This window comes from Lithobates pipiens, unplaced genomic scaffold (genome assembly GCF_037356315.1).
Source record: "Lithobates pipiens isolate NorthernLeopardFrog02 unplaced genomic scaffold, aLitPip1_a1.2 Scaffold_16, whole genome shotgun sequence".
Classification (NCBI taxonomy): domain Eukaryota; kingdom Metazoa; phylum Chordata; class Amphibia; order Anura; family Ranidae; genus Lithobates; species Lithobates pipiens.
Window position 1 is genome coordinate 194,320,498 of NW_027507748.1, and position 27,783 is coordinate 194,348,280.

The following is a 27,783-nucleotide window of genomic DNA, read 5'->3' on the forward strand; positions in this document are numbered from 1 at the left end:
CCCTGTGGCTTTGTGTAACTAAAGGTAGGCTCTATCCATCAGCTGGCTTGTATACAGTTTTTGAACAATTTTTAGACCTTTTGCCAAGGCACCCTAGTTGAAAAAGGCTGCTGTAGAAACCGTATAATGAATCTGACTGATCATTTATTCCTTTACAAGTATTAGAAATATTTTGACGTGCATAGGGTAATTGAAGCCATATCAGTTCACTTACTTTTTTTTTATTTTTTTTTGTGCTAGGGATACATTCACACTAGTGTTTTCTTTTGAAATAGAATAAAATATGTTTGACTTGCATTTTTAAAATGCATTGCAATACACTTTGCATCAATGTGCCTAATAGTGCAAGAACATTCACATTTTATAGGAAATGTAAAGTGTTAGGGCACATGCGTTGAATCTGGCAAGTGTAGATACAGCCCAGTAGTTCATTTTTCAAGGGACATGCCCCCTTCTTTTGAACCAGAAGAAGTGAGTAGATCTCCCGAAAGCTTGTCCTTAAAACGGAGTTCCACCCATAATATAAATATTTTCATCAATCATCAGCTTTCAGGATTAACAATACTTGGGCCCAAATTATTTTTACTTTTTCTGCATTGCTGCCACTTCCAGGCAATTTATGTCATATACCGCGGTGCCTGAGCTCCTGGGAGATGTGTGTCATTGTTTCCCAGGCGTCAGTGGGCAGCATCAAAGGAATCGCTCTGCGCCCTGTGTATAGGGGTAACCAGCATCACCATATCCCAGAATGGTCTGCTAGTGGGCTTCACATGGCCACAGTAGAGATGGAAAGGCACTCTGCAGAGCAGAAATGAACAGTAAGTACGTTTTAAAAAATTAGAATTGAGCGGCGAGTTGTTAATGACATGGATTTAATGTTTTAAAACCGTGTAAAAGAACGAATTACATAAAAAATAAATAAATAAATAATTCTGGGTGGAACTCTGCTTTAAAAATAAACTGTCAGTGCAAAAAGTAGCAACAATTTTGATACGGGTTTTCAAAGCCACAGATGTTTCCTTTGATGGCTTCATTCGTCTGTATGTTTAAAAGTTCTCCTAGTTAAAATTGGATTGACAGCAAGCAGTAGCAGTGACTTCAAGAAAAAAAAAAAATGAAAGAAAAGGCTTAAATATCAAGTGTCCAGGTCCTAATTTAAAAGCTGTGTATCTGTCTCACAATTTGAAACAGGAGTATCAAAGTATGTTATGACATAGACCAGGAGAAGGCACCCCCCCCCCCCCCCCCCCCGGCACGCAAAGCCTCTTTTTCCGGCGCTCGACTACCTCCCCATCAGCAGAGCACCGCAGGGAAATGTCAGTGAGACACTAATGCATTACAATTTCAGAGTTCTCCATACCGCACCTGCACTGAGGGGGAGGCACTGTCCCCCCACACATTGTAAAAGATGGGAAACATTAGTTCTCTAACTTTGCTGCAGCTGCAATCAGCTCTTGTGATGGGGAAGAGATTGGGTGCAATATAGGAGGAGTATTGTCTTGGCCACTGCTAAAGCCAATCAGTCCTGCTAGCCTCGTTCACCATGTGGAGGAAGTTGACTCGCTTGGTTGCCACTACCAATCTCGGAAAGAAGGGATTTCACTGTGATTGAGAAAACTACAATCAGGTGACAGTTTGTGGAGTTACTGTTGAGCTTCTGGGAACCTTGTTGAAATTATTCCTGAACCTTTTGCATCACTTACTAATGAACCCCCTGCACTCTGTGTCCCTTTTAAGCTGAGTTCACACTGCATTAAGAACAGGCGTTTGACAGGCGTTAATGTCCTTCAAACGCCTATGCACAAGATTCAATAGACAACACATTTTGCTGTTGACATTACAAAAACCTGAAGCTTTAGCTTCGCTTCAAAATTGAAGCTTCATGTCGAGTGAGGAGGTTTTGAAGCTTTTCAATGGCTCCCATTCAAGTTTATGGTAACGCTCCGCAAATGATTTGCAGGCGTTCTCAACATGGTTTTGGGTCAGTTGCGTCGCATTGAAATTTGTCACGTTCCATTGTGGAGCAGCAGGCCCCCCTTCCTGAACCGTACCAGGCCATATGCCATCAACATGGGGAGGATGTTTTGGGGTCCTTGTCCTCATCAACCATGTTGATGAGGACAAGGACCTCGTCCCCACAACCCTTGCCCGGTGGTTGTGAGGGTCTGCAGGCAGGGGCCTTATCGCAATCTGGAAGCCCCCTTTAACAATGGGACCCCCAGATCCAGGCCCCCTCTTTTGTGAATGGGTAACGAGTGCATTGTACCCCTACCATGTCACAAAAAAGTGTCAAAAATAGTAATGACAGGAGACACTTTGGGACAAGTCCTTTATAAAAAAAAAAATAAAATAAAATAAAGTCCCGCGATGTAGATCCATCTCTCACCACTCGACGGACCGGAAAAAGTAAAAAAAACGCAACAGTTCCACCTCCATGGGAGGGTCCCGCTGAGTGACACTTCTTCTCAGTGACAGCTATTGAATAGCTGAGGGCAGGGCCACCCGGTGACTTAAATGGGTGACCCTGCCCCCCCTGAGGCCACGTGATGTCAGGGGAAGACGGGATCGCCCGTTTACGTATGAGGAGCGACTGAGTGTCTAATAGCTTCAACAACCGGTGCTAGATCCCACAGGTAGGCTAGGCACACCGTCCCTTCCGCGTCCGCCCCAGGGAGCAATTGGCAAAAACGATGCATCTGGAAATGGGAAAGAGTCCGCTATAGAATTTAAAACTCCCGGCTTAGCCTTAATCCGGATATTAAATTTCAAACATAAAAAGACCAGATGGCAATTGACAGAAAAAAAGAACCCCTTTATTGTCAGTTTCCACCAGAATCTGCCTGTTCGCAAAAAATGTTCCCCAAAGCGCAATGTTTCTAGTAGCTTTTTTCTGAATCCATGCCTCCGGCCAAGCACCACAACTCCAATGCGATTCCCATATTGCCACAAAACCTTTTGAGCCCGCTGCGTCTGTGAACAAGCGAAAATCCAGAGCAAAAACTAAATCAGTCTGAAAAAGGACCCTTCGTTAAAGGTCGTTAAAAAATCGGCCCACAACACCAAGTAATCCTTGAGGGGGGCCATCAAGCATATGTGAGCAAAAGGGGATTTTAGACCGGAGGCTGAAATATACAGAAGTCGGAAGAAAATTCTCCCTACTGCATGATTTTACAAGGAAAAGCTACATCCTCTTCAACAACACCTTACACCTTCTTAAGAAAAAGGCAAAAAGGTTCCTCATTTTGTCAATCTTAGCCTGTGGCAACCTAAACTCCCTTGCCTCTGTATCAATCAAAATACCTAAAAACTCCATTGAAGTCGCAGGGAAACAAGTCTTCTCCGTGGCCAGTGGAACACCAAAAAGTTCCGTAATCTTGCCCAACAGCCGAGAACAAAAGTCAGATCCCGCCTGTCCAATAAATAAAAAAGTAATGCACTACAGCATCCTGCCCAGACTCAAAACACATAACCCAATGAAGAAAAGTATAAAAGGCTTCAAAATATGTGCAGGACAACGAACATCTCCTAGGGAGTCATTTATCAAAAAAATAACATCCGTCAAAATAAAAATGCAAAGAATTGAAAGCTAATGGGGACATGGGCAAAAGCCTGAAAACCGACTTCACATTCGCTTTAGCCAACAAAGCCCCTAAGCCACAGGCTTTAACCTTCACAATCGCTTCCTCTAAAGTTGCATAATCAACTGAACAAAGCGACTTATCAAGTTCGTCATTCAACGATCCCCCTTTAGGAAAAGAGAGATGCTAGATCAGAAGGAACATATTTGGTTCCCGCTTGGGGACCAACCCCAGTGCAGAGATATGGAAATCCTTGAAAGGTGGAGACTGAAAAGGGCTCGCCATGCGCCCCTCCCCTATCTCCTTAAAAACTTTCTCCCACACAACCTCTGAAAACCGATCAACCGACTTTAAATTGCCTACAATAGTGCACCCAGTGCCTGAAAAAGAAGGAAGCAGAAAACCTACAGAAAAACCCTCAATTAGCAAACGCGCCTTCTCCTTGTTTGGATATAACTCCAGCCATGGGCACTTGTTTTGCAGCCTCACTGGCATGCAGGCTTTTGGGAAAAAATATCCCGCTAAGACGGGGACCCAGATCCAGCTGTTTTTTTTTTTTAAAGCAGCGCACCACTGGATGTGGCCCTGCACAAAACAAACACTCACGCCTATATTTACATGAGGCATTAAAGTGATATTGGTTTTCATTGAAAGAAAAACAGCAACCCCTGTGATAAACTGAGCTAACAGGGTTAACCGGGTTCTGCCGAATAGCGGGCCCTCTTTGGGGCTGGATCAGATTAAGCCATAGGCCCAAGTTCTTCATCCCCCCCCTCATCTTAAGGATGGGTGGACTGCCAACTTTTGGCGAAATGACTCATCGTAGGCATACCAGCCCAAACAGCCAAAATATTTATAGGCCTCTAACACGTGATCTAAATGCTGTAAAAAGACTCTGCTCAAATCGGAGTGCTTTTCTACTAACATGCTGGCAAAAACAAAAAATGCCTGTAGACCATTATTGAATGAGCAGGGTACAGGTCTACGCCTATTTTCCTCCTGCCTATCTTTCCCTTTCTTATCTGATTTTAAAATAAACTCCTTTGTGGCGGGAAGAAGGGATAACACATCCACAAATTCCCCCCTCCAGATTTTCTCCTTAACTGACATAGTTAAATGGTAACCCAAAGAAGAAATCTCAGAGCATTGCCTCCTTCATACAGGATTCAGGTACTGACAGTCTATTTACACCCATGTTAGCAGAAGTGGGAATGTGTGTATCCCTCACAAGTGTTGTGCTACTTAGCTGACACACAGGAGGTGCTAGCACAGGTGTAGAAACAGAGCTTGTAACAGCAGACCCAGGGGGGATACAGCTGAAGAGGTAGGAAAGACGGGGGCAGAAATGCCAGCAGCAGAGAGGGCAGTAGAAATAGCTGACAGGTATATCAGAAATGTCAGGCAAAGCAGTAGACATAGAAGATTCATCCTGCCCAGCTGGTGCTGATTTCACAGCTGGCACACTCAAGCTTGGCTGCATATGCTGAAATGGTGTAGCTGGAACCAGGACATTCTGTGGAGCCAACAACTGAGGTACAGCTGTTGCTTGAAGACTGCCTGTTGGAGCGGGCAGTGCCATTCTCTCCTGCCGCCCCCCTCGTGGTTCAGGATGTCCCCTGCCCCTCCTCCCAGCTGGTGACTTGGAGCAAGTCCGCCTCTTCTTTCCCGTCCGTCTCCTGTGTAACGCCTCCATTCCTTCCTGAGCAATTCCTCCCGCCAGGCTGGTATCCTCCTCTTCACCACCCACATCCACAAGCCACTCAGGGGGCAAGCTCCGCTGTGTTCTCCTCTGATGGAAGAGCTGCGCTGGCTGTGGCCGAACCTCCTCCATTCCAGCACCACCACCCAGGTTCTCTTCAGTGTCAGCCATCTCCATGCAGCGTCTCAGCCACTCTTCTCCCACACTACACTCCGCACTCTGCGTAAACTCCCAGACCAAGTTCTCCATTGCAGTACCTTGAAAGGGAGGGTAGCTCTGCTGAATTCCTGGAGCTTTTTCTCCTGTAGTCCTGGTGCTGCAAGAGGATGGAGAGACCCTCTGCAGCCTTTTTATCACTTCCCAGGAACATCCAGAACCTTCTTGGAAATTCCCATTGGACCACCTTGCTGCTTCATTTAAATATTTAAAGTGACAGTACCCCACCATATATACCTTATGTAACTTGATGGCTAACATTCACGTTGCAACCAAACAGGGCTGGGTGGCTGCCGTCCCAAGAAGGTTGGCTCAGATGATGCGCCCCCCCTTTTACATTATAAACGCAGGGCATTTTCTAGAAAGTACAGATCTTAGGGCAAAATTTAAAACTTGCCACAAACATAAGAATGTTGGTACTTACTAATAACTACCCAGTCCCAAATGATTGGCCTTGGATTGCCGCATGTAAATTACAGACATGTATGTAAAGCCCATAATGACTAAGTCCATGACCACATTTGTAAGACCTATGTTTGTTATACGCAAAGTGAACAACAGAAAACTATGTGACCTGTAAAAATGATTTCCTGGGTCGCATACCTGTATACTGTAGAACAGAGATAAACTACTAGAGGTGTCTCTCCCTAAATGTTTATCATGAAGGAGAATGAAAACAAGAGCACTTGCTGTGTCTTGAAAAACCCAGCTAAATATTTAGTATACTAACTTTAACACATTACTTGCAGTACACAAAATAATCTACAGCGCAAGCATGTTTTGCCAAAAACAGATAATGTATTTACAGTCAGACGACCACTGTATACAGCATTACAGAATATAGTGCAAAAAATTAATACTACTGTATTGTACTGTACTACTAGGGCATCATTTACTGCAATTGAATGTACCATAAAATCAAACAAAATATGTCATTAAGAAAATCTATAGTTACTGTGGTATAGGATGGGGAGCTAAAAGGTTCTAGGCCCAACCAAGTAAATAACCTCGAGCCATGAAAGTGACATGCTATTCCACATATGCACCCCAAAGTTTAACACACTTGGCACATAGTTTCTCCAGTTTCTTTAAATCTTCCAGTAAAAAAATTAACATACCCAGTCATCACCTCTAAAATATTTCAAAAGTGTTTACCCTTACAAATTCTTAAGGTTTGGATACAGGAAACGGTAAGATGGAGGGAAATCTGGTGAGTCGGGTGGATGGCCAATGCACTGAAAGCCTAAATTCTTCAAAACACCTAATGTCTTGCTAGGCTTGTGAGGAATGCATTGTCCTGCAACTAAAACACCTATCCAGCACTTTCCTCACCATTTTTCTTTCAACACCATTTCACTATTCTGCAGATAGTAATCAAAATTCCTTTCTTATCCCAAAAAACCTTGGCTTTTTCTGTTGACTTTTGAGTCCTACATTTCTTTGGCTGTGGTGAAAGAAGCCGTGTGACATCACTCCAAATTTAGTTGTTTTATCTCTGGTTAATGATGGCGTAAACATGTTTCATTAATAGTGATGCGTCTTTCCAAAAAATAATTATCACTCGTTTGCTCCAAATGCTTCAAAATGAACTTGGATATGTCCACTAAATTTTGTTTTTTGTCTGCATTCATACATTTCAGCGCCTGCTTGTTTGACAGCATGTGCATACCAAACTGCTTATAGATGAACCCAACGAGTTTACTGGATATCTTTGTCTGAGCAATTTGTTCAGCTCAGATTCACCAGTACATTGTTGTGTATTGTGTTGGAAAATACGAATCATATCCATTTTTGCCTTTGCAGTGGTGTGTTAGCCTCCAATTGAAAGTAATGGGCTTTTTAACACAATGTTAATAGGCCAAATGTGTTTGGGTGATCCTGTGTTTTGAGGCTAAAGGCAATGTGAAAAAGTACGCTGAGTATGCAGAACTGAATGCCCTAGACCAGTGATGGTGAACCTTGGCAGCCCAGATGTTTTGAAACTACATTTCCCATGATGCTCAACTACACTGCACATGAGCATCATGGGAAATGTAGTTCCAAAACATCTGGGGTGCCAAGGATTGCCATCATTGCCCTAGACAAAGCTAAAAACTTCAACAGAACCAGAATTTTCAAACCGAGTCACTTTCTTACACAGTCATATTTCCTGATGGAAACTAGGCTACTTAAAGTGGAGTTCCCCAACAACTTTTTTTTTTTTTTAAATGCATTTCTTCATTACATTGACTAATGCCACTCACTTATATTGTTAATTTCGCTGCTAGATTGAAGATTAATAGATTAATAAATACCTTATATTCTGCTGTCTTGGCAGTTCCCATATAGCTTGTGGGCATGTGAAGCCCATAAGCAGAATCTCCTGGGATACAGTGCAGCTGAGCGACCAGCATGCATTGCCCGTTCTCACGCATGCTCAGTATGTTCAGCTTGCAGCGCCGTAAACGTCTGACGTTGCCATCACAATGGGAGGTGGCTCCCTGTTGTGATGGCAATGAAGAAATTTTGCGATGCTGAGCGGCAGCAATCCACACTGACTCCTGGGAATTATAACACCAAGGTCCCAGGAGGCAGTGTGCCACAGGAAATTACTTTATCAACCGCGGGTGGAAGGAGGAGGAAGTAAAATGAAAACGCTTATAAACATGGTAAGGGGACAGAAAAAAAATAAAAAAGATTGATGATGAAACTATTGCCATATATATGTTACATAAGAGAAAGTTAAACAAGCGGTCATTTATGGAATACAGCTTCAAAACAAATGAAACTGTGATACCACATACTCTGTAAAAATTGTCAGGTTAAATGTGCATACAGAGGATATGTAGTGATTCCTTTAGAAAATATGGAATGCTCTGGACATGAAGCACAGGTGTACCATAACCAAACTAACTTGCCTCCATTAGTATCCCAGCCCATTAGTTGCCTTCTTTGATATTCACAGTTTTTTTTGTTAATAAACTGTCAGAATTCAAGAGCCTCTGTGAGAAGTAGAGCCTTTGGCACTTGGAAATTGAATGACAGAGGACGTGACTGAAAGTAGAACTATAGTCCAAAACTTTTTTTTTTCCTTTTGGATAGAGTCATCTTTGTCCCTTTGGGGAGATTTACCTTCACCTCCTGCCCCATAGCCAAAGAGGAAGTGAAAGGAAATCCCTGAAAATTAAGGAAATCCCTTGGAGGGGGGGGCCCAGGTCACCAAAACCACTGTCCCCATTGGAAGATTTCTCCTCTATTATTTTTCTGGGGACAACCCAAAATTAGTTTTTTTTACTTCCAATGATAATGGTAAACAGGACAGATAGAGAATCTCCCTGAAGGAGACAGACGTCAATAAAAACCGACAAGCGTTCTAATCCATCTTCACTCCAAAACTAAAAAAAAGTTTTGCCTTTTTAGTTATACTTATAGTTATAAGTGTTCCTATCACTATTATCACACAATTAATCCAGAAACCCCTAGTAAAAGAGCATTTTGAATACTTAATACAAAATGTCACTACTGTGTCCTGTACTAATTGCAGTCTCCAGCAGTGGAAAGCAGTGGCGCTATTTTACAGGGGGCTGCTTGTTGCATTTAATGACCCAAGTAACAGAGTCACTTTTAATGCAAGTAGAGCTGAAGCATAAACTTGACTTGGAAAAGTGAAATCACAGTGTACACTTTTTGTCTAAGATCCAAGTTGTACCCAGGCACACAATGATTGATTTGAAAACTGACAACAGACCCATCCTGGGACAACAAATTACTTAGGCCCCTTTCACACGGACGATCCGTTCAGGTCCGCCTGTCAGTTTTTCAGGCGGACCTGAACGGATGCTCCATAGAGGTCTATGGAGCGTCGGATGTCAGCTGTGACAAGTCTGCTGACATCCGACCCGCTCCGATCCGAAAAAGTGTGACGGAGGAAAAAGCTATTTTTCCATCCGTCATCGGATCGGGTGACGACGGACACTGCGGTCCGTCTTCACCCGATCTCCCATAGAGGAGAGCGGCGCTGTGACAGGTCCGTCCCTGCGCAGTGTGCAGATACAGACCTGTCATCTTCCTGCTCAGCGGAGATCACTCTGGCGATCCCCGCTGAGCAAGCAGATATCCACGGGGCGGATCAGCACTGATCTGCCCCACGTGAAAGGACCTTTACACTTAAATACTGTTCCTTTTTTAGACCAGCTAACTTTAATATTTGGAATTACTAAATTATGTTGCATTTTATGAAGACAAAGTATACGGTGGGTACACTCTACAAAAAAAAATCGGACAAACGATCGTCCCTTTTTCCTCGGTGTTTCACAGCAAGTCGAAACCGAGGATGGAAAGGCTTTTTTTTTTTTTTTTTTTTTTCCTCGTATCTGATCTTTCTCATATGAAAACAGTACGCATTAAACGAAAATCGTCAGATATATAGAGATAGAGATATATATCTCTATATATATATTTTTTTTAATTCTTAAAAACCATTTATCATTTTCCTTGCACTTCACAATTATGTGCCACTTTGTGTTGGTCTATCACATAAAATCCCAATAAAATACATTTACGTTTTTGGTTATAACATGACAAAATGTGAAAACTTTCAAGGCTCTGTATGTATTTTAACGCAACACAATGCAAATAAATGCACATCAACACAATACAAATCTATTGAGGGGAAAAAACGTATTTTATTTTAGTCCCTTATAAGGACCAGTGGCAATTTAACAAGCCTAAAAACACGTGTCAACGCACATCAACACACGTTAAAATGCACGTCAACGCACACATAAAATGCACACTAATGGAGGGCAATGTACAGCCAGCGCATTTTCAAGCACTTTCATGCATTTGAATGCATGTTTGAGTGAACAGGCCGCTAATGTATGTATGCAATATGTACAATAATGTGAATACTGGATAACTGTATGCAGGGCTTTTTTTCTCAGTAGGTGCTGGAACTCAACCACGACCCCCCCCCCCCCCCCCCAAAACACCTCCACCCACACACACCCTCCAAATCACATCAAATAGTGGGTGTGGTCAGTCAGTCCCACCAAGTTCCCCCTGAAAATAAGCCCCGCCCAATGCCAATCATTGTATGTTTTAGGTCTCTAGTATTTTTACTTATTCTATAACAATACATTAAAATGTTTACTTGCATTTACTATTTCTTTTTCTCTCACAGTTGAGTTGTTGTGGCGTTCAGAGTTATACCAACTGGACCAGCAGTATTTATTTTCCTGAACATGGAATCCCGCCCAGCTGCTGCTCCAACATGAGTGATTGTAATCCATCAGATATGCGCAACATGACTATCGCTCCACAGAAAGTCTATCAAAGGGTAAGTGCTGTGGGACATTTGTACTGTATATTTTCCTTAAAATAACATTTATGTGGATGTGTATAAGTTCAAATGATCATTAGTGGGTATTGTATTATTTAGTGGTTAATGCAAAAACTGTTGGGTAAGGTGCAATATTCCTTTATCAAGGTCAGACCAAAGATCATATTTACTTAGGTAAAGCTGGTGTCAGTGGATGAAAAAAGGGAAGCACAGTTGGGAAGAGTATAGAATCAAAAGTGCAGCACTTAAAAATAGTAAAATGACTCAATCCATGCATGGAAAAAATAAATTTAAGTAAACAATTCAATGCACGAGATGTATACAATGCAGTGTGTATATATCTATCTATATCTATATTTATATTATATGTGTGTGTGTAGATGGGAAGGGTAGCAAAAGATTATTCTGGGGTTAACCAGAGCTATGGCAAGAGGGGCGATTATGCAGGGTCAAGACCAGAAGAGCTAAGGCCTGAACACAATATGCTTGCAAAAATCTTCTTCTGCACTGGGCAGCTTAAAGTGATATTAACGTCTAATTTTTATTTTAGTTAAAAATAACAAACATGTTATGTAAAACGAACATGCTCTGTGTAGTGGTTTTGCATGGAGCAGCCCAAATCCTCCTCTTCTTGGGTCCCTCTTTCGTGGTCCTGGTCCCTCCCTCCTGTTGTGCCCCCCCCCCCCCCCCACAGCAAGCAGCCTGCTATGGGGGCACCTGAACCAACCCACAGCTCCCTCTGTCCCCTCTCCTCATTGGCTGACTGACTTTGATTGAAAGCAGTGGGAGCCAATGGTGCCACACTGCTGTCTTTGCTGTCTTCGCCAATAAAGAGGGGAATCCCAAGCAACCAACACACTCCTGCAACATTTCTGAATCTAGATGGGGCTCGGGTAAGTATTAGGGGGAGCTGTTGTACACAGAAAAATGTTATCCTAATGTATAGAATTCATTAACCCTTTCATGACTAAGCCTATTTTTGGTATTTGGTGTTTACAAGTTAAAATCCATATTTTTTGCTAGAAACTTACTTGGAACCCCCAAACATTATATAATATATTTTTTAGCAGAGACTCTCGAGAATAAAACAGCGATTGTTGCAATATTTTATGTCACATGGTATTTGCGCAGCGGTGTTTTAAACGCAACTTTTTGGGAAAAGGGACACTTTCATGAATTTAAAAAAAATGAAACCGCAAAATTAGCCTAATTTTTTTACATAATGTGAAAGATAATGATATGCTGAGTAAATAGATACCAAGCATGTCACACTTTATAGTTGCACGCGCTTAGTTAGTTAGAGATACAGAGGAAGTCTAGTGAATTATTGCTCTCGCTCTGACGATCGCGGTGATACCTCATATGTGTGATTTGAACACCGTTTACATATGTGGGCGCGACTTCCGTATGCGTTTTCTTTGCTTCGCGGGTTTTTTTAATTTTTATTTATTTTAAAATTAATACATTTTAATTTTAATTGCTTCTGGGTAAGGGAGAGCATGAGATCTCCCATATAGTAGTGCTAAGGCCTAGCAGCCAATCATTGGACATGAGCACTGTTGAATGACTGGGGAAGTTTCATGAACACTTCCGCTAGCACCCAACAATTGGCACTAGGACAATTAAAGTACTCCTTTTTTGCCATGAATCGAAAGGTGTTTCTCCCAAATTTCAATGTGTGACCTAAGCCTAGGACATGGTCTTGGTCTTTGTCTATCAATATAAGCTTACTTGAAAAATCACCTTTTTGAGTGGTGCCTGTCTGCTAGCCATCTCTTTCCACAACTTCCTGAATTCCCTGCATGCTCTGCAGCTTCTTCCCTGCTGTTTACTTTAAATTTCTAAGGACTACATATTCCATGGTACCTTGCTGCCTGTGTGATTCCTGTATTGACTCCTGAAACTCCTCCTCTCAGCACCTCTGTAGTTCAGAAGGCAATCTCTGAAATGTGTGACAGCATTGCCTACTCTCAGAGCATAGTGAATACTCGCAGAATTCAAGAATGTAAATGTGTCCAGATCTTCACAGATCGTTCAGATTAATAGGAGTAAGCTAGAAATAATTTAAAATTTGTGTGTGTTTTTATAAAAATGGGAAAATACTGAATTTGGCCACTAAATGGTGCTAAGTATCATGTGAATCTTGTATGCTTCTTAGGGCTACCTGGTGACCAGATGCAGTGTAAAAAAATTTAAAGCATCACCTATGGGAATTTTTATGTACAGAATTTTGGCGCCATTCCACGAGCGTGTGCAATTTTGAAGCATGACATGTTGGGTATCTATTTACTCGGCATAACTTCATCTTTCACATTATGCTAAAAAATTATGAAAAAAATACTGTACGAGATAAAAAGTTGCAATGTCCGCCATTGTATTCTCTAGGGTCTTTGCTACAAAAAAAACAAAACATATATAATGTTTGGGGGTTCTATGTCATTTTCTAGCCAAAAAATGCTGAATTTTACATGTAGGAGAGAAATGTCAGAATTGGCCTGGATGCGAAGTGGTTAACAAAACAGAAGGAATACATATTGTAAAGTAGACATTTGAGTTAATGCTACTAATTTGTTTGTACCAGTGAGCATAGACGAAATGTGAGTAATTGCTGGAATAATTTAGAGAAAAAGTTTGAACAGATTTATTTTTATGGTATTAACAGTATACCAGAATAGCGTTGAACAGTTATGGAGCCTAATTAATTCTTGTGATTTGTTATGGTGTGCAATGCAGTGGGATATAATGAATAATTAACAGTAAGAGACAAAGTGTGAGCATTATCCTGGTAGGCTTGTAACTTGTCTTATAGCCGATAATGTTTCCATAAGAATTGTAATAAAACTGTCTTGCTCATTGTATTACAGCACTTGTAACTACTGCTATTAGATCATCAGTCTTTTCCCTGACTCATGCCCAACAACATATGTTTGATATTTTAATGAAGACTGTTCTGCTGCTTTAAAGTTATTGTAAAGCTATTTTTTTAAATTAAAATAACAAACGTTACCCTTGCATATAGCAGGTAAATATATTTTTCAGAGCGGCCCCAAACCTCCTCTTCTGGGGTAAGCTGCTGGCACTGTACACTCCTCCTCTTCTCCGAGTGCTCGCATAGCAAGCCACTTGCTATGGGGACACTTGTGCGTGCGTGCTCCCAAGCCAAACTATGTGCATCCATAGACACACACGACATGCCTTGGCCCTGCCCCCCCCCCACCCAACTCCCTTCTCACAGGCTTTGACTGACAGCAGTAGGAACCAATGGCTAATGCTGTTCTCAGTAAAGTTCATGAATGCAAGAAGAGAGCAGAGTGAGGATGCCAGCAGGGACAGTGGTAGATCGAGAGTGTTATCAGGTAAGTGTTTAGGTGGTGGGGAAGGCACAGACAATGGAAGGTTTTTACCTTAATGCAGGGAATGAGTAAAAAAAAAAAAAAAAAAAAAAAAATGCTCTGCCTTTTTAGAATCGCAAGAAAAGAGGCTGGTGTCTAGTATGTACTAGTAGATAAGGCACCTCGTACCAAAAGTTGATTGTAGTAAGGAACAAAGGGGAAGGGATTATTACGGTGCCGACAACTCAGTACAATAGATACCGTATATAGAAAAATGCATTTTATTACAATGACTTAAAAACATCAATACAATTTTGAACCAAATATAGAAGGGAGCTTTTTACAGTATTCTGTTGACCAAAGGAGATGACTGTGAATTATAACAGCAGGCCAATTCTTGCTGTTATAATTCACCATCATCTCCTTTGGTCAACAGAATACTGTAAAGAGCTCCCTTCTATATGTGGTTCAAAATTGTATTGATGTTTTTAATTCATTTTTAATAACGTTTCTTTTTCTATCTATCTATTGTACTGAGCTGTCGTTGGCACCGTGATAATCCCTTCCCCTTTGTTCCTTACTACTTTTTAGAACCACCTTAAAGCCCATCCTTGCCCTTCTGTAACCTATCTCCCCCTAACCCGAAGGAACATATAGGTTGCCGTTGCTGAACAATGCAAGTTTCTTGGCTGTCAGTGGTGTCCAGTGACTTGAACACCTTCAGCTACTCACTTGAAACCAGTATGCAGATCAGGAGTTTTGACTTGAATAGCTGCATATGTGTTCCAGCTCATTGACTGACAGCCAAGCACCTACAGCAGTAATTGTAGAAGGCCAACAATAAGGGTCTACATATACTGTATCTTTCCTGACAGATTTCCTTTAATTATATCCTAACTTTTGGAAACTTCTTTTTTTTTTTTGTTTCTCAGATCATGCCAATGTCCATTTGAATATAAATGCATTTTTTTTTTTTATCTTTTCAGGGTTGCTATGAACTCGTCACTAATTTCATGGAAACTAACATGGGAATCATTGCTGGGGTGGCTTTTGGAATTGCATTCTCACAGGTATAGACTTGTCCTAGAAGTCACTTTCTACTCTACTTTTTCTTCTTTGCAATTTAAATATTTTGCAGGTAGTTGAAAGTTTATTTGTGGAAATGAGTACAGTAAGAGACAATTCAATTTGTGTTACCGCTTAAATGTAATGACTTGGTTAATTTGCTATTTGAAACCCATATGACTGCAAAAGGCCATCAGGATGCAACAAGGCCATGCGACTTAGAAATGTGTGCACATCTGTCATAGATGAGGAACTGTACAAAAGGGACCTTGTTGAATGTGCAGCTGTGCCTGGAACCCAGGATAATTAGGTCTTCTCCCTGCTTGCACTTTGACAGGAATCACCTGTGTTTTATCTTCTTTATACTCAAAGACCAGAGTGTACAGCATATAACTTATTAGTGTCATCTTGCCCGGCACTTACATTTGAGTCTGTGCCCAAGGCAGGAGCTGAATTACTTTCAGCAGAAAATAAATGCATTGACTTTTGTACTCGCCTCCTTGTTTTAAGACTATATTAAGAACCCAGACTTGTACATCTTTATACTGAATCTGTAATGCTGCGTACACAGGACTGGAATTTCCGGCAGACTAGGTCCGACGGGATCAGTCCGTCGGACAATACGATCGTGTGTGGGCTAGTCCGACCGCTTTTTATAAAAAAAAAAAATCCGAAGGACCTAGAAATAGAACATGTTTAAAATCTATCTGACTCAAGTCCGACTGACTAAAAATCGGGAAAACCGCTCATCTATGTGCTAGTCTGACGGACCGAATACAACGCAAGGGCAGCTATTGGCTACTGGCTATTGAACTTCCTTGTTTAGTCCCGTTTACGTCATCACGTTCAAAACGAACGGAGTTTCGAATGGACTTAGTCCGGTGGTGTGTGGCCAAGTCCGCTCATTCAGAAAGTCCGTCGGACCTCCGCCGAAAGTCCATCGGGAAGACCGTCGGACCCAGTCCATCAAAGTCCGGTCGTGTGTACGCGGCATTAGAATGTACAATCTCTGCAATTCTGTGAACACACTTTAAATTAAAGTGGTTGCAAACCTCAGACATGAAACATGAACAAAGTTTATCCGTCTGTAGTGTGTACTTGTCCGAATTAAGATTGCTAAGTGTTACTTGTGTCTGCTGCTTTGTTCCTCTGCTATCAGCATGAATTACGTCTAACAAGTTTTCCTGACACCAAGAGAAAAAAGGGACAGTGGAGGGAACTCCAACAGATTGACACCCTCAGCTTTGTTCCTGTGTGAGGGGGTGTGTCTCTTCCCTCCAATTAGCTGTCAGGGCTCTCCTCACTGAGTGTGACTTCAGCTCTCCCTGCCCCCTTTTTTTCTGAATTCTCAGGCAAACTTTATACATTTTTAGAGCTGAAAAGAAGAGAAAACTGCAGATAGACAGATACAACTTATGTAGGAGGATTTGTTTCATCTTTGTGTATCACCCAAGGCCAGTCACTTCATTGGGTATTTGTAAGGGTTTACAAACACTTTAGGTCTATCAATTTTTTTTGTTATCCCCTTTCTATAGTTAAACATGTTTGTATTTGCATACATTTTGCTACATATTGCATCCCTATGATGCGGTTACTGTAATACATTTAAATGTAAATTGCAGGCAGATATTAAAAAAAACACTCATTATTGCATTAGACCAGGGGTCTCCAAACTTTCTAAACAAAGGGCCAGTTTACTGTCCTTCAAACTTTAGGGGGCCACTCTGTGGCCAGTGGGAGAAGGAAATGTTCTGGTGTCCATGGAATTAAAGAATGCACCATGATTGGTATTAGAGGGAGGAACAGTGCCCCATCATTGATATCAATGGGAGAAACAGTGCCCCATCACTCATATCAATGGGAGGAACAGTGCCCCATCTTTGGTGTCAGTGGGAGGAACAGTGTCCCATCATTGGTGTCAGTGAGAGCAATAGTACCCCATCGTTTGTCAGTGGGAGGAATAGTGCTCCATCATTGGTGTCAGTGGGATGAATAATGCCCCATCGTTGGTGTCAGTCGGAGGAATAATTCCCCATCATTGGTGTTGGTGGGAGCAATAGTGCCCCATCGTTTGTGTGTGAGAGGTACTATGCCACACTACTGCTGACAGTGGGGGGGGGGTGCTCCAAGGGCTGGATACAAGCAAGCAAAGGGCCACATCCAGCCCCCGGAGGCCACTGCATTAGAAATGAAAGCCCAATTAAAATCTCACACCTGTGTATCTCTTTATTGGCCTGTACCTCACATGATTATATTTCTAATTTTTTCCTGATTCTAATAATTTTTGCTTTTTTTTTTTTTTTTTCATCATAACATTACACGCATCTCAAACATGTCCAGAACTGATCTTAAAGTATTATCAGGCAGATTCCAAATATCATTTCTCTGTGTTCCACTTGCTTTTGGGCCACAGATCTGTACATGTTAGCGTTAAAGGGGCATTTTTGTCAAATTTATACATTTTAATCTGATGCTTGCTACCTTTCTTTTCCTTTTTTTTTTTTTTTTTATTGTTTACTGTAGATCTAATTTAACTTTACATATAAATGTTAACACAGAATGCACATATGATACTGGTTCCACAGTAAAGAAAGAACAAAGTAGAAGCTGCTTGTCTTCAGACTCTCTTAGTAGTTGAAACTCTATAAAGCCCCCATCTGAATGAGCAAGGGGGTGAACATTTTTTTCTGAACAGAACAGTTAAGATTAACATTGTAAACCTAGGAACAGATGCGCAGAGCTGCACTTGTTGGCGGAAAATATTAATATGATTAATAATGTAATGGTTGATGTTTACCTGACACAATTTCATATTTTTAATCATGAAAATAAATGAAATATATCCATTAAGCTCTAAAATTGTCATGAGCAACCTGAGGAAGTACCAGTTCCAGTCTGTTCTTGCTGGCACTTTCATTGCAGTTTATAGTATCTGGGGATATAATTACACAACCAACATATTTTGTAGTACTTTTAAGTTTCTTCTCCTAAAATAAAGTCCATTATGTACAGTAGTTCCTGGAGAATGTCCTTTTCTAACTCATGGAGGTCATGATTGGGTTCCCACTAGTGAAATCACAAATGCATGCTAGCATGCATTGTATTGCATGTTGACGTGCATTGCATTAAGGGAGATTGTTTATTGTGAATGGGCTGCTAATGCAACCCAGCACAACCAATACCACCTTCTCTTTTTTTCGGAAAGGCAGAGAATGGTAACACTTCATAGTACATGGTCATCAAGGTACGTTGAGGTGCTGTTTAAAATAAATTACACCCCGGTGCACCAACACGTGTAACATGCTTTTATCACAATGCAATACACTCAGAATACAGCAATTATATTAATTCTCTTCCTTTCTTTGCATAGAGACATCCTAAAATATTTTCTGCTGAAAATATACAAGGATAGATGTGACAGAGCAATCCCAGGGTTTTCAGCTTCCGAGATATGAATCAAATTGTTAGGCAGTACTTCAGTAGTGAGTTCAATAACTGCTGGAAAGGTATTTTGTTTTTTTTTCTTTAGCAGGCAGTTAGACTTTCCACTTCCCCAAGTCCGGAAGGAGGGTTAAAGAGGTGATTTTTGTGGGATATAATAAAAACCCAATTTTATAGCATAAAGGTAGAGAAGAAGTTACCTGCTGGTGTGGCTTAATGGTAAATCTGGTACACTACACCCAGCAAAGTACTTGGATACTAGTTTTGTACCGCCTTGCTGTGCTAGCTGTGTGATTACCCTGCAGGCGTTAAGGAAATCAAGAGAAAATATTGACTTGAAGTAGGAAATGTGTTTGGTCATGCAGGCAGCATTGATCCTTGTACAGCTGGAGGACAGAATCTGCGATCTCTGATGTCCACATTATCTATCACCAGGATGGAAGACGAACATTGTCCTCTTCTGTAATTGTTTAATAGACATTCAGTAGACTTCTGAGATGGTTATTTATAGCTCAGATCTATATGAGCTTATATTGTCATATTTCTCCTACCAACATATTAGGCAGTGTGGACACACAGTTTACAAATCACCTGAAGGTTAAAAACAGCATGGGCCACGATTTCTTTCTTTACGTTGAATGTTTTGGTGGGTTTTTCTTTACATATTTTATTATTTTTAAATTAAGGAAATTGCAAAATTAAACATTTTTATTTATTTATTTATTTTTTATTTCCAGCCAACAGGTGTGGCTGAATGCACATTTGTCACGATATTCTTACCTATGTACCTGAAAAAAAAAGCCTGCTGTTTACAGAATTCAATTGCTCATGCCTAAATTTATATGCACAGCCAAGCAAGAAGGGTGACTCATTCACCTCTTCCCCACTCGCTGCCTGTTCTGTGCAGACTTTGCTGTGCTCTCTTTAGAAAATCAAGAATACACTATGAATATAGTGTCATAAGTGCTCCCTGTAATTCATGTTTATTTGCAAAACAGTCGTTTATTAAGGGACACAGGGTAGACATTGTTCTAGACCACTGGACTCCACGACTTTGGCTTATGTCAACTATCAGGAAGGAATCAATCTCGCGGCTCAAAGATGCTCTGGTGAATCCGTGGGATCCGTTCAACCTGATCTATGCCTTTCCTCCTCTAAAAGTTCTTCCTTGTCCTCTCTGCAGAAGAGAGGTGGAGGGCATTCTGGCGATACACTGAGCTGGCCCAAGCAGATGTGGTATCATCAGACTCTTGTCAGACTCCATGTAGGCTTTCTCATGTTGCCCGGATCATCTGTCCCTAGCACCGGTTTACCACCCTGCTTCTTGGTTGTTGGCTATTATGGCTTGGCTATGGAAGCCTAGGTCCTAAAAAACACGGGCATACCTGATTCTGTTATCCCTTACACTTCTCAAGGCTAGGAATCCTCAACTTCTCTCAGAACCTACCATTGCACCTGGAAGCATGGTGCAAGGCAAGAAGCTCCCATCCCAGGAAATGCCTAATGTAAAAAATCATGAATCAAACCTGGATCATCATTTAGCCCATTATGGGTCAAATTTTAGCCCCCTTTTATTTTATAGACCACTTGCCTCTCACTTCTTAGTGTAAGCTTTCATAAAAGGTGTCCCTCATATTGTCCCCCCTGTATATCACTAAGTGACACCATGGGTTCTCAACCTGGTTCTGTTGGCCATTCAGAAACCACCCTTTGAACATATGAGGAATATTCCTCTGTGTATTCTAACTCACCAGGTTGCCTTCCTCATTGCCATCATCTCTGCAAGTCGAGTTTCTGAGTTGGCAACCTTAACCTGTAAAAAAAAAAACCTTTCTTGAGACATCAGGCCTCCTTTCTTCCCAAGTTGGTTTGTTCTTTCACTTTACCCAGGACATTGTTTTATCTCATCCCTGTCCTGCTCCAAGATTTCCCTTCCCTGATTCTGTTTTCAACATTCCTGAGGGTCCCTGTAAATGCCAACTTTCTTCTTGTCTCACCTTCTTGAGGTGGATTTCTCAGCTCTTCATTCAAGCCTATGTATTTAAGCAGTGGATTAGTCAAAGCATACTCCACTAGATCAGTTCTTTCTGGTTAGCTGAACAAAAGAAAACAAATGGGTTCCCCAATCCACACATTAAAGGTGAATGGAGGAATCCTCCCCACTGTGCTACTGTATTCTGACAACGGGGACTCCTCCCCTTAGAATACACAATGTTTCCAACATTCCCATTCAAGAAGAGTTGATGACTAGATCAAATCCTCTCGAAAAGGAACAGCCATAGGTGGATTGAAATGAAGCTGGTTCTTCCTGAACCAGACTAAGTTTGATCCATCTATGGCCAGCTTTAGAATTGCAATGCTGCCTCCTGGTCCTCTGTTCACTCCTTCATTCGGTTTTACCAGATGGATATGTAGGCCTCATATAATGTCCTCCTAGGTTGTAAGGTTCTTCAGGTGGCTCTGTAGACCTTACTAAGCCCTTTGCGTTGTTTACTTGTGGGCCTGTTAGCGCTTCGTTGTTGTGTTGCCCATTTCTCAGTTGGAATGCTTTTGGATGTCCCAGCTTCTTATGCCCTGAACACACGGTCGGAAATTCAGACGGAAAAGGTCCAATCGGCTTATATTGTAATTGAAAATCCGATCGTGTGTGGGCTCTATCGGACTTTTTCCGTTGGAAATTCCGATGGAAAAAATTTGAGAGCAGGATCTAAAATTTTCCAACAAAAAAATCAGATTGGACTTTTTCCGATTGTTTGTTTGTAGAGAATTCAGACGGACAAAGTGCCACGAGTGCTCAGATCAAATTATGAGACCAAAGCTATTGGCTACTAGCCTCTACATAGTCCCATCGTACGCAACAAACGTCACCACGATCGCATTTTCCGACAACTTTGTCCGACCATGTGTATGCAACACCAGTTTCGGACAAAATTTTGTGGTCGGAATGTCCGACCGTGTGTACAAGGCATTACACTCACAATTTTTAGCACCTGTCCCAGTACTCGGAATGATCTACTAATATGTGGTCATATAAAGAAGGTTGGCAATCTGTGCAAAAACATTTAGTCAGTTCAATCCATTAAATATAGAAAAGAAAACCTAGTGCACAAGACACGGTATAACCACTTGGGACTTTAATTGACAGACCGAATGTAATAGAAAAAAAATCAATGTTTATTATATAAAATTAGAAAAAGGTAAATACAATGACATGAAAATATCAAAATATGAAAGATTGAACAAGATTAAAATACATAAGACTTAGCTGCTGATACTAATATGTGGTCTGGGAATGCCGCTGGTTCAATCCACATGGGAGCCGGCATGCATTCCATTGGTTATGTGTTCCAGTAGGCAGAAGCAACATAGCCATAAGTCCTACTTCTATGCATTTCATCACTTTCTGCACTTTAGGACTTCCATGTGATGTTTTATGTATTATTTTGTATGTTGAGTTCATATTGAATTTAGAAGGTTAGTAGGGTAAGGGTAGCCTTTTTTTCTTTTCTCTTTTTTTTTTTTTTCTTTATTTACATACACATGGTACAATAAACGCACCATTAAGGCAGAAGCTACCCAGGGGTTCACATTACATGTTGCACATTTGAGCAAAGTACACCTATTATAAACCATTAGTTGGATATATTTTAGTATCACAAATATGGAATATATTTCTGCAATGAAAATATGATTGTCCCAAGATTAACCGTTTTGTACACTGTAAGCTGGCTAGTCACATGTTTTAATGTCTTTTTTTTTTTTTTTTCCATTTATAGCCAACTGTTGGTGATGTTAGAAAATGAGAGACCAGAGCATACATGCATCCAAGACTAGGATTCTAGTTATTATTCCATGCATGTGGGCTACATTACCATACTGCTTCTTCAGTTTGCCGCCACCCCTATAACACATAATCTCATTGTCTTTATCTCTGTAATAGAAAATAGGTAAAACATGTTGGTGGGTGATTCAGCCATCCATGCAACCTCCACCCATAGCCAAACTCTGTTTTGAGTAGGCCAACTCGGACACAAACTATATTATGGTTTCCAGAGCAAACTCCAGTGACCTGGAAATGTCTAATTGTTTTTTCTTTGCCTTCACTATAATGCCTTTTATGAGGTCTCTGGGCTCTTATGATTTGCCATAAATTCTTATAAACATGCTATAAAAACACATTTGATCACTTAGTTATCCAAGTTATTTATATCAAATAGCTGTGATAAATTATTACAAACATTACATTATGATATTCTAAAGAAAGCACCAGATTTATAGATGATGGAGAAAATGTATGATATTTATTAAGATTAAGTGCCTAATATATGTATTATGCTTTTTCCCTCCAGCTGATTGGAATGTTGCTGGCATGCTGTCTTTCCCGGTTCATCACTGCAAATCAGTACGAGATGGTGTAACACGGTAAATTTGGATTTGTGCTTTTATCAAGGCGCCTCTTGCTTCCACCTTCACTTACAAGCTCCAAATCACATTTGCTTTTAAATTGCTGAAGCGAATGCTGTGATTTCAGGCTAATCAATTTCAGCTGGTAATAACATCACTCTGCTTATTGGCGTGTGAGAAGCTTGCACATACAACTCATACAAATCGAGTATTAATGGCTTCGCTTCTCCAGTTGTATGAGGCTGATCAGACAATTAAATGAGAAATCCAGCTTGTGCCAACAATACAGACATTCCAAAGCTACCACGTAGTAATATATATTGTTAATTAAATGTAAGCATGAAAAAAATATAATTACACACCAGGGAAGGCATTGTTGTTGTTACCTGCAGCCTTATTTACTGAATCGGCTCTGTTTCACTTTACTTTTTTTCTGTCTTGATGGAATTTTAAATGTTCTTGACCTACAAACTTTACAGGTCTGTGAGGGATCACAAACCATTTATCAGAGATGGTTTAACTTCCTATCTTATCTTAAGATATTGATGTAGGTGATCTGGTTTGTGGGCAGGTGCCTATGGTCTCCTTAGCTTGTAGGGCAATGTAACAAAAATGTCAATTGAAGAGCCACCCCTCTGCTAAAAGGTCCAGATACAACTTTATTCCTATAAAGGTCAGGGGGGCAATTGGGAGAGTAGGCTTTTGATTGTACCTCTGACTTTTACTGGAATAAAGTTGTATCTGGACCTTTTAGCAGTAGTGTGGCACTTCGATCTACATTTTTGTTAGACACAAGACAACTGGCAGGTGTGCATGCATGATCTAGCCTCTGAAGATTGTTCTTATGAACAGTTATTCTATAAACATTTAAGACTGCATTTAGGGTTGCCACTTTTTCTTCAAGCCAACACCGAACACTTTAGTGGGGCACAGTACATTTTTTTTTTTGTTTGTTTGTTTTAGTATACAATATAGAACCTGGGACACCTTTTGGGCATGCTAAAAAGAAAAGCAATGTGGCACACATGGTGCCCCCTCACCCTAATGTCAAACCCTGTTCAGAGCCACATTCCTGTCTGAATGTTTCAGTCCACCTGAAACCCGGACACCTGATTCAAAACCTGGACTGTCTGGGTGTATCCCAGACAGGTGGCAACGCTATCTGTATAGGATACAAATGTGTTTCTGCTCATGTAGAGGGGAGCAGGACAACTGCAGGCACCAGCTTGTTCTGAGAATAAAATGCGCAAAATCCTTCCCCTTCAATCGATCCTTCCCTATTCGACTTTCATGCATCAGTGTGGACATGCAGACATAAGAATGTTCCCTAGATCCATCCATAAACAACTTACTGTAATGTTGGCACCTAAATTACAAAAAAAAAATGTGTCAGTCATTTGGTGTTTGAATTGTGGGAAGAAGCTAGGGAACCAGGAGAAAATGCATGAAATTACAAGTCAAACTCGAGGCAGATACCGGCCTACCCAGAGAGTCAGTATACGGCAACTCAATGTGCAAACTCCCCTTTTGCTGGAATGAGTTACAATGCCTTTATTATTTACATCCAGCTTATCCAGTGATGCTTTCTGTGTATAAAGTTATAAATTATGTGTTAAGTGCCTTTAAAGACAAAGCTTTTTATTTTTGGTGACCATTGTCAACAGTTGAAAAATCCAAATTTTATGATGTTTACCAGAATAGGAGGTGAGGAGGAGATTTTTCCAGTTGGGACAATTGATTTGGTGGATATTTTAAAAATCCTTCCTTCCTTTTTTTTGACCGTAAATTTCGTCTAGCAGGACACAAAAAAACCCCAAAGGGATTTAACTACTCTATCCCAAATAAACAAATGTTGGCTTCAGATATACCTTTTTTATTTATTTATTTTTTTCCACTTTTTGGATTTTTTTTCAATATATAACTTCTACTATTCAGGTGGTTGGGATGCCATATGCCATTGGGAAAATAATCCCTACAACAAGTATTGCCTTTATAGGAATAGACAGCATGGGTTTCATTGTAAACATTCAAACACACTTTACTTGCATGCCTAATGTTTTGTTTTATTTTTTTTTCCTCTAGGGGCCAGCAGTTTCTACATCAGGAGCTGAGAGAATTATGAAGGATTTTACAGAATGTTAGAGCACACAACACATCCACCAACCACTCTGTGTTCCCATTTTGTAGTGTAACCATCTGTTCCAGTACAGCTGTGCCATGAAGAGTAGCCTCTGTAGTGTCTAACTGCAAACTTCCTACTGGGGAAGGCTTTTCGTATGATGGCACGCTATTATGTGTGTTCTTTAGTCATACTGTAGTTGTAAAGTTCCTATGATAATCCATTAACTGCCTCGACCTGGCTGTGCATGCAGTGGCTGATACAAAGGGACAACAAAGTCCTTACCAATGGTTTATTAAATGTTTCACTCATTTATATAAATCAGTACCTGGAAATTAAATATAGCGTATCTAATCTTTTATATATATATATTTATTTACAAGGCATACTTATTTTTTTTATTTTGCCGTATACCACATACAGATAAAACAATAAGAAGAATAAATCTGTGATATGATAATACTTGAAGAGTAATGTTGAGATATGTTGTGCTTTGAATAGGATTCAGGGGGCCCCCACGAGGGTCACAGTCTGGATCCTAACTCTGTGCTGTATGCCTAATGCTTATGATCTTTGTCTAGTGAATTTTTTTGCTTCAGATTCCAAGGACGTGTTTCACTGTTACTAAGCTGTTGTTGCTTACTGTGAAGGCAGTATAATGATGCTTTTTTTAAATTATCTTTAGTGTACAACTAAACTTATTTGTGCTGTCATGCCTATTTTTCCTCTCCTCCTTGCTAATGTTCCCTGCTTTCTTTTTTCCCCCATGATGCTTTGGAAGTGCACCAACCAAATGTTATATTCAGAACAGGACTGAAGATTAGGGAAGAAGAGAAGTCGAAAAATGTTCAAACATTTTTAAACAGAAATAAATTAAAACTGATTTTTTATAATGTCTCCATCTAGCATGCTGAGAATAAAATGCTTTGATATTGTGAGCATTTGTGATATACATATTAATAAACTGAACTACGACAGATATTGGATTTTATTGAGTATGATTTTGGGTATCACTCTTTGTATATACTCTCCAGTATTTTTATCATTATGTATTTACTATGTACCTTATGGATCAGTGGGGTTGATTTGCTAAAGTAGTAGACTGTTCACTTGCCAAATTTGTATTTTCACTGAGTTTACCGAAATACCGTAATGCTGGCTTTCTTATATAGCCCCTCTTCTACCCAGCATGTCTAAGTTTTTACTGGTGTCCTAAGGAGTTTGGGTGTTTTTCTTCAGATCTTCTTGGTAAAGCCAAACAATTTTTCACTACCCTTCCCATAGGCTGTTTTAGGGGTGGACCACCCTTGGTTCCTGCTACAGGTGCCCCCTGTTGGTGATACAGCACATCTGGAGGATTTTATGGGACCCCTGTGGTTGTTCCATTGCCTTGTGAGAAAGGTTCCCCAGATACTTTCCCTTGTTCTACCCCTAATCAGGTTAATGCGCTTAGCAGTGCAGCTACATTTTGTTGTTCTCGATCCAAAACTATGGATGCTTCACCGGAGTGGTGTCGGTCAGAAGATTCTTAAAAACATGTTCTGTGTTTAGGGTTATACAGGTTCTGCAGAGTTCTTCCGTCAGATCCCAGAGGCACTCCCTATTGCTAAGTGGATGGGTTTTCTCCATTCTCCTATTTTTGGTGCCTCTTTCAATAGCTGGGGGTCGTGGTTTACCTTTTTGTAGGTGTGACCATGGAAGTCCTTTGGGATGTAGAAGCTGCCAGTCCAATATTCATATTCTCTACATTTACATTATTGCCATAGTACTAGATGAAAATGATAATATGAAAATAACATCCCAGGGTTCCAGCACCTCCTTTCCATCTTCTCATGTATCACCTTGTTGTTTGCAGTCTCCCCTGTCTTGCAGACAGTTGGATCCAGAGTTGGTTCTCTTAGTAGTCCTGAGTTATGAACAGGTCCCAATCCCCCTTGTCACTGGTTGTTACCCACTCTTTAGTTGGACTTTCTTTGGATGTCTTGACCATATCTGAATGCCTGTGTTCCTTAATATACACTAAGAGAAGGTTCACACCACACGCAGTCCAGTGCATTTTTTTTTGTTCTGCTTCAAAAACCATGGAAAGTAGGTTATATGTTTTCCAATGGCATAGTTCACACCAGTGCAGTCAGTTCCAGGGCTTTTCAGTTCCAGAAAAAAAAGTAGAACATGCTGCATTTTTCCTTTACTGGACCATACTGGAACGCAGTAAAACGCATCAAAAATTCACTGGACCCTAATATATTTAAAAAAAAAGTGTTAAATGTGTTAAAAACAAGCATGCAGAAACTCATACGGAACGGATCTGGAGTGCGTTTTTGCGGTGTGAACCAGCCCTACATAAAATAAGATGTTTGTACTTACTGTAAAATGTTTCTTTGAGTACATTGACATACTCCGGTCCACATTTCTGTGTTTTTGATCCTGGAAACAGCTTCTAGCAGTGATTGGAAAGGGCTATCAAGCATCCCTGTACCCCTGGTTACATGGAGATAAAGGTCTTCTTGATCTGTGACAATGGCAGAACTTGCCAAGCATCTTTTCAGTCTCTTCCCCAGTCTCCAGGTTGGTGACTGGGGCAGAGACTGCAAAGGACACATTGAAGC

General features: G+C 40.7%; 1 protein-coding gene across 1 annotated transcript in view; it reads left to right on the forward strand.

The window, feature by feature from the left end:
* The window catches only part of TSPAN7 (tetraspanin 7), a 182,467-nt gene extending 156,314 nt beyond the window's left edge, over window positions 1-26,153 (forward strand). The window contains exons 5-8 of the mRNA XM_077480867.1: window positions 10,655-10,810; window positions 15,132-15,215; window positions 23,001-23,073; window positions 25,138-26,153. Of these exons, the coding sequence (XP_077336993.1) occupies window positions 10,655-10,810; window positions 15,132-15,215; window positions 23,001-23,069 (309 nt within the window). The 3' untranslated portion in view covers window positions 23,070-23,073; window positions 25,138-26,153. The remainder of the gene's footprint in view (window positions 1-10,654; window positions 10,811-15,131; window positions 15,216-23,000; window positions 23,074-25,137) is intronic.
* The last annotated feature ends 1,630 nt before the right edge of the window (window positions 26,154-27,783 follow it).